Source organism: Pteropus vampyrus, unplaced genomic scaffold, assembly GCF_000151845.1.
Source record: "Pteropus vampyrus isolate Shadow unplaced genomic scaffold, Pvam_2.0 Scaffold627, whole genome shotgun sequence".
Taxonomy (NCBI): Eukaryota; Metazoa; Chordata; class Mammalia; order Chiroptera; family Pteropodidae; genus Pteropus; species Pteropus vampyrus.
Window position 1 is genome coordinate 315,476 of NW_011889408.1, and position 15,845 is coordinate 331,320.

Below are 15,845 nucleotides of genomic sequence, written 5' to 3' on the forward strand. Positions count from 1 at the left end.
TTTTTTGAAGAGTTTGAGAATAGGTATTAAATCTTTGAATGTTTTGTAGAATTCACTGGTAAAGCCATCTGGTCCTGGACTTTTACTTTTTGGTAGATTTTTGATGATTGTTTCAATTTTCATGCTGCTAATTGATCTATTTAGTTATTCCAGTTCTTCTTGATTTGGTCTAGGAAGGTTACATTTTTCTAAGTACTGGTCCATTTCTTTTATTTTATTAAATTTGATGTTTTATAATTTTTCATATTATCTTGTATGATCTTTTGTATTTCTGCAGTGTCTGTTGTAATTTCCCATCTTTCATTTCTGATATTGTTTATTTGTGTCTTTTCTCTTATATCTTTAGTGAGGCTAGCCATGGGTTTGTCAATTTTATTAATCTTTTTGAAGAAGCAGCTCTTCGTTGCATTTATTTTTTCTATTATTGTTTTGTTGGTTTTCAATTTCATTTATTTCTGCTCTAATTTTGATTATTTATTCCCTTCTACTGACTTTAGGCTTCATTTGTTCTTCCTTCTCTAGTTTTTTTAAGATAAAGCATTAGGTTGTTTATTTGGGCTCGTTCTTTTTTGGAGGTAGGCCTGTAATGATATGAACTTTCCTCTTATGACAGCTTTTGCCATGTCCCAAAAGTTTAGTATGTTGTACTGTCATTATCATTAATTTCTATGTATCTCTTGATCTCTCTTTTTATTTGTTCTCTGACCCAGTTATTCTTCAGTAGTATTTTGTTTAATCTCCATGTATTTGTGGTTCTTCCTGATTTCTTTCTGCAGTTGATCTCTAGTTTCAAAGCATTATGATCAGAGATTATGGTTGGTATGATTTTAATCTTCTTATATTTTTTGAAGCTATCTCTGTGTCCTAGTATGTGGTAAATCCTTGAGAATGTTCCATGTGCACTAGAGAAGAATGTATAAGCATCTGTTTTTGGATGAAAGGCTTTGTAAATGTCAATTGTGTCCAGTTGGTCTAATGTGTCATTTAAGGATGTTATTTCCTTATTGATTTTCTATTTCGATGATTTGTCCATATCTGACAGTGGAGTATTTAGGTCCCCTATTATGATAATGTTTTGGTCTGTTTCTCCCTTTAGTTCTGTTAGTTATTTCTTTATATATTTTGGGCTCCCTGATTGGGAGCATAGATATTAATAAGCATTATATCTTCTTGATGCATGATTCCCTTTATCATTATGAAGTATCTCTCAGAATCTTTCTTTATCTTTTTTATTTTGAAGTCTATTTTGTCTGATATTAGTATTGCTACTTCCACTTTTCTCTGAATGCCATTTGCTTGAAATATCATTTTCCACCCTTTCACTTTGACTCTATATTTGTCTTTGGAACTGAGATGTGTCTCCTGGAGGCAGCCTATGGTAAGATTTTGTTTTTTGATCCAATCTGCAACTCTCTACCTTTTTCTTGGTGAATTCAGTCCATTTACATTTAGGGTGATTATTGAAATATGAGGTCTTCTTGTAGCCATTTTATCTTGCTTTTTGATAGCTTGGTGTTTTCATTGCTTCCTTGTCCTTGTGTTTCTGTTTTTTTTTTATTTTTATTTTTTATTTTGGTTGGCTTTTATGGGTTTTCCCTCTGGTTCTTCTTCTTTTATGTTATATGCTTCAGTTCTGAATTTTCTGTGTGTGGTTACCATTACAAATATGTAAAGGATAGTTTTATACACACACACACACACACACACACACACGTATACATTTGTGTGTGTGTGTGTGTGTGTGTGTGTATACAGTCATCCATTTTCTTTGCATGTGCCTTATCTCCATTCCTCTTTGTGAATCTGGATCTTTGAATCCTCCTCTTCTCAATCATTGTTGTCTCAATTTGCCTCTATGTATGCTGACCATTCATTACTATCTTGCTATAGCAAATATCTTCTTATTTTAAGCTTATAATGCCCTGTTCCTAGTAAGGGCTGCACTCCTCTGCTTTTATCAGCCTGCTAGTCACCTTAGTATTAATTATGTTTTTTTGTTTGTTTGTTTGTTTTTGTCATTTTGCTTTAGATGAGCTGACTCCTTTCAGTATTTCCTGTAGGGCAGGGCTTGTAGTGGAGAATTCCCTCAATTTTTGTAAGTCTTGAAAGTTCTTTATTTCTCTTTTATATCTAAAGGAGAGCTTAGCTGGATACATTATTCTTGGCTGATAGTTCCTTTCATTTAATAGTTTGAATATTTGATTCCACTCCTTTCTGGCTTGTAAGGTTTATGCTGAGAAGTCCGATGATAATCTAATAGGTTTTCATTTATAAGTTATTGTTTTCTTCTCTCTGGCTGCCCTGAGAATTCTATCTTTGTCATTGATTTTTGATAATTTTAATACAGTGTGCATTGGTGAAGGCCTTATTGGGTTGAGATAATTGGGTGTTCTATTGACTTCTTGAATTCCAAGCTCCAGCTCATTCCTTAGCTTTGGCAAATTCTCGTCGACTATTTGTCTGAAAATGCTTTCTAATCCTTGCTCCTTTTCTTCCCCTTTGGGAATTCCCATTATTTTTATGTTTCCTCTCCTGATGGTATCAGCTAGTTCTCTTTCATTATTTTTCATTTTTTGGTTTCTCTCTTCTTCCTTTTGATTTATTCCTAGATTTCTGTCTTCGATATCACTGATCCTTTCCTCTATTTGGTCAACTCTATTTCCCAAGCTTGCTATTTAATTTTTCAACTTTTGCAGTGTGTTCTTTATTTCTAGAAGGTCTATTCGATTCTTTTTGAAGGTTTCAATATTCTTGCTAAAGAACTCATTCTGCTCATCTAGTTTTTTCAATTCCTGAAATTGTTGATATGATTCTTTTTGGATCTCATTGAATTTTTTTAGAAGTACAATCCTGAATTCTCTGTCATTTAATTCAAATATGTCTATGTCTGTAAGCTTATTTTCTGGAGATTTCTCTTTCTTTATGAGATGCTTTGTCACCTTGGTTGTTCATGGTGTTTAATGGACTATTTCTCTGCCTGGGCATTAATCGAAGTGTGTCTTTTTTTTTTTTTTTTCTAGAAAGAAGATTTATTTTTTAATGGTCCCTAGTCTGTTGGAAAGAAAGTGTTTTTCTTTTGGTTTCCAGTAGGTGGCATTTAAGCCTCTTGGATCTGCTTTATATAAAATCTTAATAATGTCTTTTTTTTCTTTTCTTATAGATGTTTAATCATGCTTAGTACCCTCAGTCTCATTCCTGTCAGTTTTAGCGAAAGTTTCCGTAGTGTTTGCTCAGATTCCCCTGGGGCTCCATGGTGTTCTGTCTTGTAGGGTATGGCAGGAGGGGCCCTCTGGGATGGTGGATGGGGGCTATGGCTCAGCTTTGGTTTTACAACCACGGCTGGTAAAAATTAACTGTTGTTTTTCTGCCATCCCTGTTTATCTGTCAGCCGCATTTCTCTGCCTTCTGCCATATTGACTGGAAGCTGCCGCCAGCCATGGGGAGCTCACAGCTTTACCAGGCAGCATTGTTCAGGGAGCTCTGGCTGTGAGAGGCAGTTTCTTTGTTTCTCCCAGTCCGCTGCCTGACACCCGGGGTTCTGACCTGTGGTAGTTCTTATGTGCAGATCCCATGCTCAGATGTGCTGGTGTGCAGTTTGGGTGTTTTTGCTGAGTTTTAGATGTTCAGCTTATTGTTGTTTCAAGGGGAGAGATCTGGGAATATCTCTCACTTTGCCATGTTTAATCCAGTCTTAGTTTGTATCTTATTTTAAAATCTTGTCTATGTTGTAGAAATTTCCTGAGACTTTTAAAATTAATGACATGATGCCCTGGAAAGATATTTTAAATCAATTATTTCTAATTTGTTGAGTGCTTCTTTTGTTTTCAAATCCTGGACTGAAATCAGGGAAATATCTGATTATAAATATGAGTTGCAGTGGTGTAACGGTGCCAGTTTGTCTTGGCTTACAAGAGCTGATTTTCTACATCTTTTCCCGACTCTGTGTTCAGTGAATGGAATGAACCATAGTAGGAGTATTTACATCATGGAATCAGAACATGCCACATACCAGGACTCTCTATTTTTTTTTTTATTTCCACAGAACTGTTTCACCTGAATATGTCATATTTTCCCTATTTCACAGCTGAAATTAAGGCTCAGAAAAGTAACTCCCTAAATGAATTTTAACTTTGAAAGCTACATGAGTTTTTGGGTGACAAGGCATTAAATTAATATGAGAATCCCTTATTTGTCTACTCAAATGGTAAATTCCAGTTGAATTTAGGTTTTCTTCATAGAAGATTCAGTATCCTGTGAACTGTATATTTTTTCTTCTTTTTTAATTTTCACTGTGCACGACAGATTATAATGAGAACATTTTGATGTTCTTCTGTTTCTCTAAAATGCATCATCAGACAGTCTTTAAGATCTAGATTTTGGTGTATATTAGAATATAATTTTTTCTAATAAATATGATTTTCTAATAAATATATTATTTGTAAAATGTTCTCAACATTTGATTAATCCCTGTTTTGTTTCTAATAAGTTCTGTGATCCTGAACAAGTGTCTCAGCCGTCTCTTAGAGGAGATGCCACCAATGACCACTAAGGTCATTGCCATTCATACTAGCATAAAGATTCTTATGCTTCTAACAACTAGAGTACGTCCTGTTGTTAAAATATTAATGTGGAATATAAGTCCTAAATAAAGCAATTTTAGACTACTTTTATTGAAGATTTAGCCTCAGAAGTAAAGTTTGTTATTTTGTTGTGAAATAAAGTTTTTATTTTGTTTTGAAAGTTTCAGGATCTGAAGCTGAGGGAATTCTACTGTGAGGGAAACCCACTGTTCCTGAAGCAGCCTGTTAGTGCTGTAAAACAAGAGGAGGTCTGGAATCTACAGGTGAAGCCTTATATCATTCACACAAGTCTTTAAAGTCATGATTTAAGTTTTAAAAAGTTTTCTTTTAAAGCATTCCAGCCAAGCCAGCAAATAACTAATGTAACTCTAGTCCATTGGCAATGTACATCTTTTTGACTTGCTTACAGAATTCAGTATAATCCTATCTCATTTCCAGAATGACTAAATTCAAAGAAATGGAAACATTTTCTTGGAAAAAAAGAAAAGGGAGAAATTTGCTTTCACCTTGACACACACACACACACACACACACACACACACACACACGCACATTGTCTAAAGATATATTTGATTTGTTCTTACTGGGATCTTTGCCTCTTCCATCCCTTTTTACTTGACCTCATTTCCTAGTGGATGAATGAATATGATCCAGAAATCATGTTCACTTTAGTTAAGAAAGTTAGTGATATTAAAAGAAGGAATAGGAAAGCATATTAGTGGACTCTCTTTGTTTGTCCTTTGGTGTTAGATGAGTTAAAGTTCAAAAATATTCCCACCTTTGAGTATGTCTCAATTATGAATTTGAACTTCTCAGGTCCTTTTAAGTCTTTATGTAACTGAACAAGGAGGATTGTCTTAAGACTTTCAAAAATTGTGTAGGATTCAAGTTTCCTGGATGCAGGAAACAACCAATCTTGTTCAATGGTTTAGTTTTTTAAAAAATAATATTTCCTTTGTTACATAAATAATGTATGTTTAATACAGAAAACTAGAACATACAGATGAGCAAGGAAGAAAATAAAAATTAGTTTCAATGCCATACTGATTAAAAGAAAAATTTATTACAAAAGTCATTCAAGCTCTTTTAGAGAAATTAGGGAAAAAAACAATAGAAGTTGATAAAAATACTCAGAAATCCAGTATGCAGAAATATTATCATTATTCTCTGACATTCATTTTGCTAGAACTTTCCATAAATCCAGAAGTTTTTTTTTATTAAAGATGAGTTCAAACTCTGCATACTAGTTACTTGTTTTTCCCCTCAAAATATTGTAAATACCTTTCCAACCAATAAAAGTAAATCTATGATCTCTTTTTTTGATATATACAACATTTTCTAATATATGATTACAGCATAGTGTTTTTACCTACTTCCCTGCTGTTAGCTGTTTAGATTATTAATTATTTTCTGGCTTTCTGGCCTTTATAAACAAGGCTACAATGACTATCTCCAGCAAATTTCTCATGTCCGTATTATTCCTCTGAGTGAAATTGTTTGGTCAAAGAATTGTCATCTTTTAAAGTTTGATTAACTCATTTCAAATTCCCTTCCATAGAATCAATCTATACTTCCACAAACAATATTATTTTCAATTCTTGTGTGAAAAAAAAAATCTTATTCAAAATTTAATTGTAAATGGTTTTTAAAATTGCAGTATTTAATTTGTTTAATCCCTTATAACCTATTTGTTCTCCTTGAATTAAGCATTTCAGAATAATATCAACAATAACAATAATAAAAACTAACACATGTAAAGCTTAATACGAGCAAGACATCATTCTAAGCACTTAACAAAAATGAGTTAATTTAATCCCCCAATAATCTTTAAAAGATAAGTACCATTATTGTCCCCCTTTTATAGATAAACTGAGTCCCAGAGAGTTTAAATAATTTGTGTAGTTTCACAGAGCTAGTAAATGTTGGGATGATGATGCCAACCTCAGCAACTGGATTCCAGACTCCATGCTGTAGTAATGCTTCAAAAAGGGGCTGCCTGAAGTGAGGGAAAAGGAAATAGGGGTAATCCCTGGTTGGAGGTGGTCCTGATTTGTGAATGGGGCTGGATTAGCAGTTAACCCAGTGTGTCGGTGGTTTTACAAGAGTGCACTCTATGACAAGAATGATTTGGGTATTTATTGAAAGTAACTCTAAGAATTTTTCTTAGAAAGGTGACAAATTTATTGTACATTTCATATTTGTACTTAAAGTAAAAGTAATTTCTGTCAGTTAACATTACTGATTAAACTACTTAGACTATCAAAGAATTATAGGGCTCAGATTCAGGCTATGTATTGGTTAAGAATTTTAAACATTTTTTTTCACCTCAGAGGTTTATGAACTAATTTAATGTTGATAACTATATTATAACAAAATAACAGCCAGAATATACTGCATCAGTAGATGCCAGACTAAGTTTTACTCATGCTATCTAATTTAATTCTTTGAACTCTTATGTGATAATACTGGAAGAATATCGCTGTTTTATAGATGAGTTATTCAAGATCAGAGAAGTTAAGGACTTGTCCAAATGGGGTCACAGAGCTAGTACATCATAGAGCCTGGATTTGTACCTGTTTATTGATATGACTGTGACTCAGAATCTTTGCTCTTGATGTTATGTTTTAGTGTCTATCATACACTGAGTGGCAACTGATTATACTACAGTTCCAAAATTCATTATTCCTTCTAAAGATTCATGTTTGTTTTTAAATCTTATGTATTTTATATTTATATAAATATAATTTGTATGTAGATAGTTTTATAATTCAAATTAAATCATTATATGTAAGGAAAAATAAAAAAATACACCTGAAACTAATTTTAATCTGATAGCTTAAACATAGTTATATATGGTTACCTACATATAGTTATCTAAAAAATATTCTAACAAAAGAGCATACAAACTATTCAAGAGGAATAATTTATTTGTCCATAAAAGATATTTTGACTTTTAAATAGCATTAGTATTAGGCAACCATTAAGTTGTATATTCACAAAAACTGCATTGCACATATCTTTAAGTGGTAACTTAAAAAATACTATTGGTCATGACAATTGGATCTTTATATATACTCATGTTTTCAAATAATAACTTTATATTTCAATGGTATATGTTATTCTTCCAAAGTAACACATTGGCAGCAACTAGGAGAATATAAATAATGGGTACTATAAGAGTTGTCAAGAGGCATACTAAGTGCAACAAATATGTTTGGGTCCAAGAATTATAAATGAAAAAAAGTGAACTGTGTGGATTGTGGTCTATTTATAGGTCCCATTTATAGGTATTTCAGCAAATTCTTCCATCATCTGATATTTGGGGGAGTGAATCCTTGTCTATTAGTTTTCTACAGCTTTATAGTGAGACCTACACTTTGAATTCTTGTAGCTAAAAACGTACTTCATTCAGAATCACAAGCTGTGGTCTGCGTAAATAGGTAAAGAAAGAGTAATAATAGACATATAATTTAGTAGGTAATATTAGTGTGAAAGGGTAATTTTTTTTTTTCAGAAAGGATGACCTCAGTTATGTCATCCTTTCTGGAAAAAAAAAATGTAACCAACCACCCAGGAGAATGAGCTTAAATGTGTAGAAAGTTATGCTGTTGAAGAATCAGACATTTAAGGAACTTATGCTCAGGGCATTTGCTGTATAAAGGCAGCTTTCCTAGATACTTGTTAAGTGGAAGGGATAGAGTAATAAGAAACAGGATACGGCAATCCATGATTTTGTTGTTACTTTTAAAAGATTTTAATTGGGATGAATAGGTGAAAGATAATTTATGTACATATGTAGGTATTCCCAAAGATTCCTATCAGAGACTGATGTAGACTACCTTAATATCACTGATAAATCTTTTACTTTGACCAGAAAAAGTTTCACACACTTATTTACATTTAAAATTCATCCACTGTTTATGTAACATTTATACAGGGCTTCCAGCTACTGGCACAAACAATGGGGGCCATTGATGGAGTAAATTAAATGTTCATTTTGTTTGCTTGGTCAGTGAAGATTTTATTTTAAGTATTACATAATTAGAGTTTTCTTTAAGATAATTATGTTGTTGATGGTTATGGTGAAAGTCAGTTTATATTTCCTCACCGCCCTTTTATTATTTAATATTATTATTACCTAAAGTAAAATTTCTGGAATATCTATGTGGATAGGTTTAATACTAATTTAATTCAGAGATGTGGTTAATAGAAATTGGTGCTCTTTACCAACATGGCTCTATTGAGGTACTTAATACAGTAGCTAACTTAGACTAACGCTTTTCAAACTTTAATATGCAAAAGGATTACGTGGGGGAACCTTATTAATTGCAGATTCTGATTCAGCCGAGACTCTGAATTTTTAATAAGCTTCCAGGTGATACAAATTCTACTGGTCCATGATCTACAATTTTAGCAGTAAGGATTTAGCCATTAGTAAATATGATAGTCAGTTTCCCAGTTCAGTCTGAATATTTGTACAGTCCTTGCTTGTTGTAATGAGAGGTACAAAATTTGAACTAAACTTTAATAATGTAAACTTATTATAACTTGGATTCCTGTATGTAAAAGACAGAAATATTACAATGGAAGTAAGTTGCTTTTCTTACATTGTCAAAAACTAAACTTATTTACAATACTAGTCATTGACAATATAATTCATTGTATATACTATGAAAAAATAACAGAAACTGTGAGGAATAAGCCAAAAATACAAATCAGTGAAATGAGAATCAACGTAATACAAAACAGCTATTTTGCAAATTATCTGAGGAACTATATTCTTTTTGAATCTAGGAAATAACATCAAGATTTATAATGAATCAGCTAGCAGAAAAGAATCCTTTCCTAATGCAAGCCATAGCATGGTATCCACAAGTCAGGAACACAATCTCTCGAGGAAGAAAATGTACAATATGTGGAAAGTCCTTTTTAACTACATGGTTGGAATGTGTTGAATTTGTCCCACCATCAAAGGTAAATGGTGCTTTTTGTGTGAATATGAGCATAAGACCTACTCTTATCTTTATCTAAATCAACCAATGCTATCTAGAGATGTATCTAAGAATTGACTTCTATGATAGTATAATGTTTGTTCCCAGCTTTACTGAGACATAATTGGCACATAATGTTATGTAGGTTTAAGTGTACAATGTGTTGAATGAATACATTTAGAAATTGCAAAATGATTACCACCATGGTATTAGCTTCCACCTCCTTCCCATCACAGAATTATTATTTCTTTTTTTGTGTGTATGGTGAGAACACTTAAGATCTATTAGCAGCATTCAAATATATGATACACTATTATTAGTTATAATCATAATACTGCACATTACATGCCCAAATTTGTTAATTTTATAAATGGAAATTTGTAATTTTTGACCAGTATTTTCCCATTTCCCCCACCCCAACTCATGGTAAGCACTACTTTACTGTTTCTCTGCATTCGTCTTTTTAGATTCCACATATAAGTGAGATCATACAGCATGTGTCTTTCTCTGTCTGACTTATTTCACTGAGTATAATGCCCTCAAGATCCATAAGCTGTTGTGAATGGCAGTATTTCCTTCTTTCTCATGACTGAATAATATTCCATGGTATAAATATCACATAGTTTTTATCTATTCACTTATTGACAAGACACTTAGGCTGTTTCTGTATCTTGGCTATTGTGTTTAATGCTGCAGTGAACACAAAAGTGCAATAATTCTATGGGATTCTTATTTCAATGTCCTTGGATATATACTCAGAAGTAGGATTGCTGGATCATATTTTTAGTTTTATTTTTAATTTTTTTGAGGAACCTGCAATCTGTTTTCCATAGTACTACTCCATTATGGTCTCAAAGATGAGTTAATTAAAGGCTCCAACTTGAGAGATTCAAAGCTGAGGAGGAAAAACTGGGCTGGAAAATTGGGGGAGGAAGATGGTATCCTTCTGTGTCATTCACAGGGAGGATTGAAAGCAGGTTGTATTGATCATCAGGCTAACTGGGAACACAGGAATAAAGCTAGCAAGTCTTGACTAATCTCCACAAAATGTAGATGGTAAAACGTAGAAAGTAATAGGTTATCCCCTGGAGGGTGAGAAAGGCTTGGGGAAAGATTTCGAGGATGGGTAAATATGTGTATGATTTTAGGCTGTGGAAGGAGCTAGTAGAAGATAAAACTTAAAATTAATCTGTGTTGTATGCCAATTCAGGAAGAGTTTAATGTTTTGATTATGTGCTACCTATTTTAAGGAATTAAAAAGAGTAGAATTTGGTTATCGCATGATGAGCCTCATCTGTTCTATTACTTTAAAGGACTGAATAAGTCAAAAAGAGAGTCAAAAGTTTTTAAACAACTGTAAAATGGATAATGGTAGTGCTTTCCAATTACAAAATTACTTTTACATATATTTTGCCTTCGATACCTTAAATGGGTACTTACTCTAGGCTCTCAGGGCCCAAAGATGAATAAGACACAGTCCATGACATTGAGGAGATCACAGACTGTTTATTAAAATACAATGTTATAAGATTATAGTAAGGCATTATACACCCATACTATAGAGTCATAGACAGAGCAAATGGATACTTAGGAGGCGTTTTAGTCTACTCAGACTGCTAAAATGAAATACAACAGACTGGGTGGCTTATAAACAACAGAAATTTATTTATCATAGTTCTGGAGACTGGAAATCCAAGATCAGAGTTCCAGCATGGTTGGGTGGGGGGCCTCTTTTGAGTCATGGACTTCTTGTATCCTCACATGGCTGAAGATGATAAGGAACACTGTGGGTCTCTTTTATAAGGACACTATTCTCAATCATGAGAGCCTTGCTCTCATGACCTAATAACCTCCCAAGGCCCACCTCATAATACCGTCATGTTAGTCATGAGGACTACAGCATACAAATTTTGGGAGGACACAAGGATTAAGGCTATAGCAAGAAGTTTGGGGAAACTTTCCTGAGGAAGCGACCTTTGAGTACCATGAGTTCCTGATCCTCATATTAACTTTGTGACTTGGTTTTCATTGTCTCCATTCACAATTGAAGCAACTAAGTAAGTTAAGTAACTTGTTCATATATTTCAAATCTTTGAAATAACAGAATTAGGACTTTAGCTTATGCTTCCTGATATCATGATAGCGCAATAATATGCACATTTTAATTTCGAACCATAAGAGAAAGTGCAAATAAATTTATTGATGGTGATACAATTATTCACAATGGTTCTCTTCATGTATTTCAAAAGCTGTCATATGAAAAAGATGAGGCTTTTCCTCTGTTGACTTGTGAAGTGGAACATAGAACCACTGGTATTCAAGCTACATAAATGGAAGAATTTTCTTATAGGATTTTGTGCGCACATGCACATACACACACAAGCATACATGCAGGTTAACATTAGTCATCACTGAAGAAAAAATAAAGAGATTTGACATCTATATAATTTCATTTTAAAAACTAAAAGGGAAGTAAGGATATATTTTTATCGATTAAATATGAGTGCGTTATAAAAACAGCAACAAAGTGGCATAAGACTATATAAAAATAAGTGGTTAAAAAAATTACCAGAGACCTGGATGTGAAATCTTACTAATGGCAGAAAATTTTCAAATACTGATGAAATACATGATACTTCACACTGAAAAAGCACAATGAGTGCCAAGCAGAACAAATAAGACCTAGACAAATCCACACCTGGACATTTTTTTGGTAAAACTGTATACTACCAAAGAGCAACTATTAAGAGCTAAAGATAAAATTTTAAGAAACTAGATCGTGTACAAAAAAATGACAATGGACTGAAAGCAGATGTCAGAAAAAAGTGATATAATGTCATCAAAGCACTAAGAGAAAATGACTCAAAGTCTAGAGTTATATGCCTCAATAAATTGATAGGCAAAGACATGGGAGTGTCAGAAAATTGTGAGAAGAAAAATTTTTAAAGGAAACTTGTTTTGCTTTGGAATAACCATTGATTCTAACCATATTAAAATAATTTTAAAAAATTAAACAAAAGTAACATTTAGTAAGTATATGACAATGATAAAAGTGTATGACAATGGAATTAGAATAAGTATACAGTATGAATTTATAAATTATGCTGCATAAATTTAAGAATATTTAAAAATTATTAAAAATTGGGTAAAGAAATTTTAGACTGAAAAATACATTACCAGGTGCTTGGCATTTGAAACATGTTACTTTAATGACATTGTTTAGTTCCCTGTTTTTAGAGTGAAAATATGCACAAAATGCATTAGTATGATAATCAGATTAACCGTGTTAGTAAATAGATGCTTTTACATACCTTTAGGGTTTTATGTTGCTTTTCCAGTTAACTAGAGAGAGATTATACAAAAACTAGTTGCCTGGAAGCCTCCTTTCTATTAAAAAAATATCTATTTTAAAATTATTTTTTCAGGAACTAACTTAGAAAATGTTAACCTTTAGAGTAAATACTTTATCATGAAGAAAGAACCCATTTGATAGTGCTGGTATTGGTTACCCTTTTGAGCTTTACAGAATGTTGTTTCTGACAGGATTTGCCACCTGAAGGAACAGTTGAAGGAGGGTGGCACTTGATAACAAATGAGTCTTTATTCTTGACATAAAATAACTGGAAATGACCCCCCCCCAAAAAAAACCATTTATGCAATAGTTAGTCAATTTAATATGCATTAGGCACTAAGAGGATCAGAAAACATCACATTTCTAATTCTAAACAGTCACAAAATTAATATGTATTTATTGTTCAGAAAAATTGAAATGGTATGAATCTTCCTTATTTTATTCAGAAAATGACAAAACAATTACAGTATTAATGAACTTATACACTATGTCTTGACTACTTCTAACTCCCCCCACCCTCTTTCCCCCTGGTAAACACTAAACTGTTGTTTGTGTCTATGAGTTTTTATTTATTTGTCTTGTTCATTTGTTGCTTTCAGTTTTATATTCCACATATAAGTGAAATCATATGGTTCTCTACTTCTTTTACTTGACTTATCTCGCTTAAAATAATACTCTCAAGATCCATCTATGTTGTCACAAACAGCAGTAATTTTTCTTATGGCTGAGCAATATTCCATTGTATATATGTACATCTTCTTTATCCAATCGTTATTGAAGGACAAATCTATTGTTTCCATGTCTTGGCCACCATGAATAATGCCACAGTGAACATAGGGGTGCATATATCTTTACTAATAAAAGGTTTTCAAATTTTGGGGGTAGATACCCAGGAGAGAAATTGTTGAATTATATGGTAATTCTAATCTTAATTTGTTGAGGAACCTCTTTACTGTTTTTCATAGTTGCTGTACCAATTTACATTCCTACCAGCAGTGTATGAGGATTTCTAAACTTCTGGTAGTCACAGTTATATTCAGTTATCTATGGTTTTTATCTTAAGTTGATTCAACTTTGATACATTAATCTAAAGTTGTGTACCACCAAAATGTTTGAACCTTCCATGTGAAATTTAAATAACAATAATTATGCAGAGGTGGTGTCAGAGAAAATGATCATTCTGTATGGGAGAGAATACTGTTTAGCTGGATGGGTGACTGGAACATGAGCAGGATTTGCTTTCTGGGTTTTGCCATTACCACAGTCCAAACTACCTTAAGGGTGGGATGACCATATAATGTATCATCTAAGTCAAGATACTTTTGAGGGTGAAAGTAGACATTATTAATAGCCAGAAAAACAGTAAGAAACCAGGACAGTCCTGGGCAAATCTGAATGTGTGGTTATACTTTCTAAATAGAGCAGATGACTTTAAAATAGTGCTAACTGCTGATGCTTATTATTGCTGATATAGAAGAGTTGTCATTATGAACATTTATCTTGGATTTAAAAAATTATTTTCCATCTCTTCATAAATATTTGAGGGCCTGCTTTAAGCAGGAAACTGGGTTTGAAGAACAATGCAAATAAGTAAGAGACCTAGTTTGCTCCATGATTTAAAATAAAAAGTTTAAAGATGTAAAAGACACAAAGTTTAAAGATGTAAAAGCAATGCAAACTGAATTTTAAATGAGTAGTAGAGATCAATTGCTTTGGGATTTAAAAGTGGAAGGTGAGATTACTATAGGTTGTCTGCCAAAAGATGCTGGAACCTGCTGTACAGGGACTTGACATAGGTAGAATTTAGATACATGGAAAAGGAAGCAGAGAGAATATTTTAGAAGAGAATGAAATGTAGGAGAATGAATCATGCTCATGGGGCAATGAATTAATTAAGTTGGTCTGTAGATGGGAGTGGGAGGAGGCAATATTATAAAAGAATTGGGATCAAATCCTATAAACCTGTCAAACAATAGAATAAGGAGTTTGAACTTGATCTTGTTTGGAAATGGAGTCCTACTGAATGTGTGGGGACAAGTCAATTATATAAAGATGTACTTTAGAAGGAATCGTTTGGCAGTACTGTACTGGATTAACTGGAAGTTGAAGAGAAGAGAAGCTGAAGGAAACAGACCTATTAGAGTGGTTGTCTAGTGTGGGTGTAATTTGTAGCAGTAGAAATGCAAGAAAAGGGAAGCGCCATGAGGAAGGAATGGCATCAGATCTTGTTGATTGATTGGATATGTGAAACCTCAGAGAGGTGTAAAAGAGAAAACCAGAAAATTCCAGAGGGAGCTGATTTAAAAAGCAAGATCCCAAATTTAATCTTAGACAGATTAAGTTTTAAGCGATATGTAGGTAGTTCAAGTGAATATGTTTAACTCTCAATTAGTGACAGATGAGAACAGCAAAGAAATATACTTCTATGCATTATTTGAAAATATGTGCACTTTCTAACAACTATTCATTCTTCCAAACAGTTCTGCAAATTATTAAACTATAATCAAAACCCTACATTGGTGAAAGAAGCTGAGAGACATATTATGACTAACACTGATCCAGAATTTAGTGAACTTAGATTCTAGTCCTGTCTCTGCCTTGAAAAATGAGGCCTAAGGTAATTCACATTCCTTCTCACTATATGTGGACTAGTTTCCTTATCTGTACAATAAAGGAGTTAAACCAAAGTCTTTTCTAGCTTCAAAATGCCTTGATTTTATAAAGGGGGGAAAGGCTATAATAGTCATGCTTTTCATGGTACTGCTAATTTGGAATATAAAATCAGTATTAGCTTTCTAATACTGCTATAACAAATTGTCATAAACATGGTGTCTTAACAACAAAAATGTATTATCTTACAGTTTAGTACATCAGAAGTCCAATATGAGTCTCACTGAGCTAAAATCAAGATGTCAGCAGGGC

General features: G+C 33.0%; 1 protein-coding gene across 2 annotated transcripts in view; it reads left to right on the plus strand.

Annotated features, from left to right (window-relative positions):
* The window catches only part of LRRC69 (leucine rich repeat containing 69), a 93,988-nt gene that overhangs the window by 72,302 nt on the left and 5,841 nt on the right, over positions 1–15,845 (plus strand). For both annotated transcript variants that reach the window (XM_011384814.1, XM_023525786.1), the window contains 2 exons: positions 4,742–4,843; positions 9,375–9,554. In XM_011384814.1, coding sequence (XP_011383116.1) covers positions 4,742–4,843; positions 9,375–9,554 — 282 coding nt within the window. The remainder of the gene's footprint in view (positions 1–4,741; positions 4,844–9,374; positions 9,555–15,845) is intronic.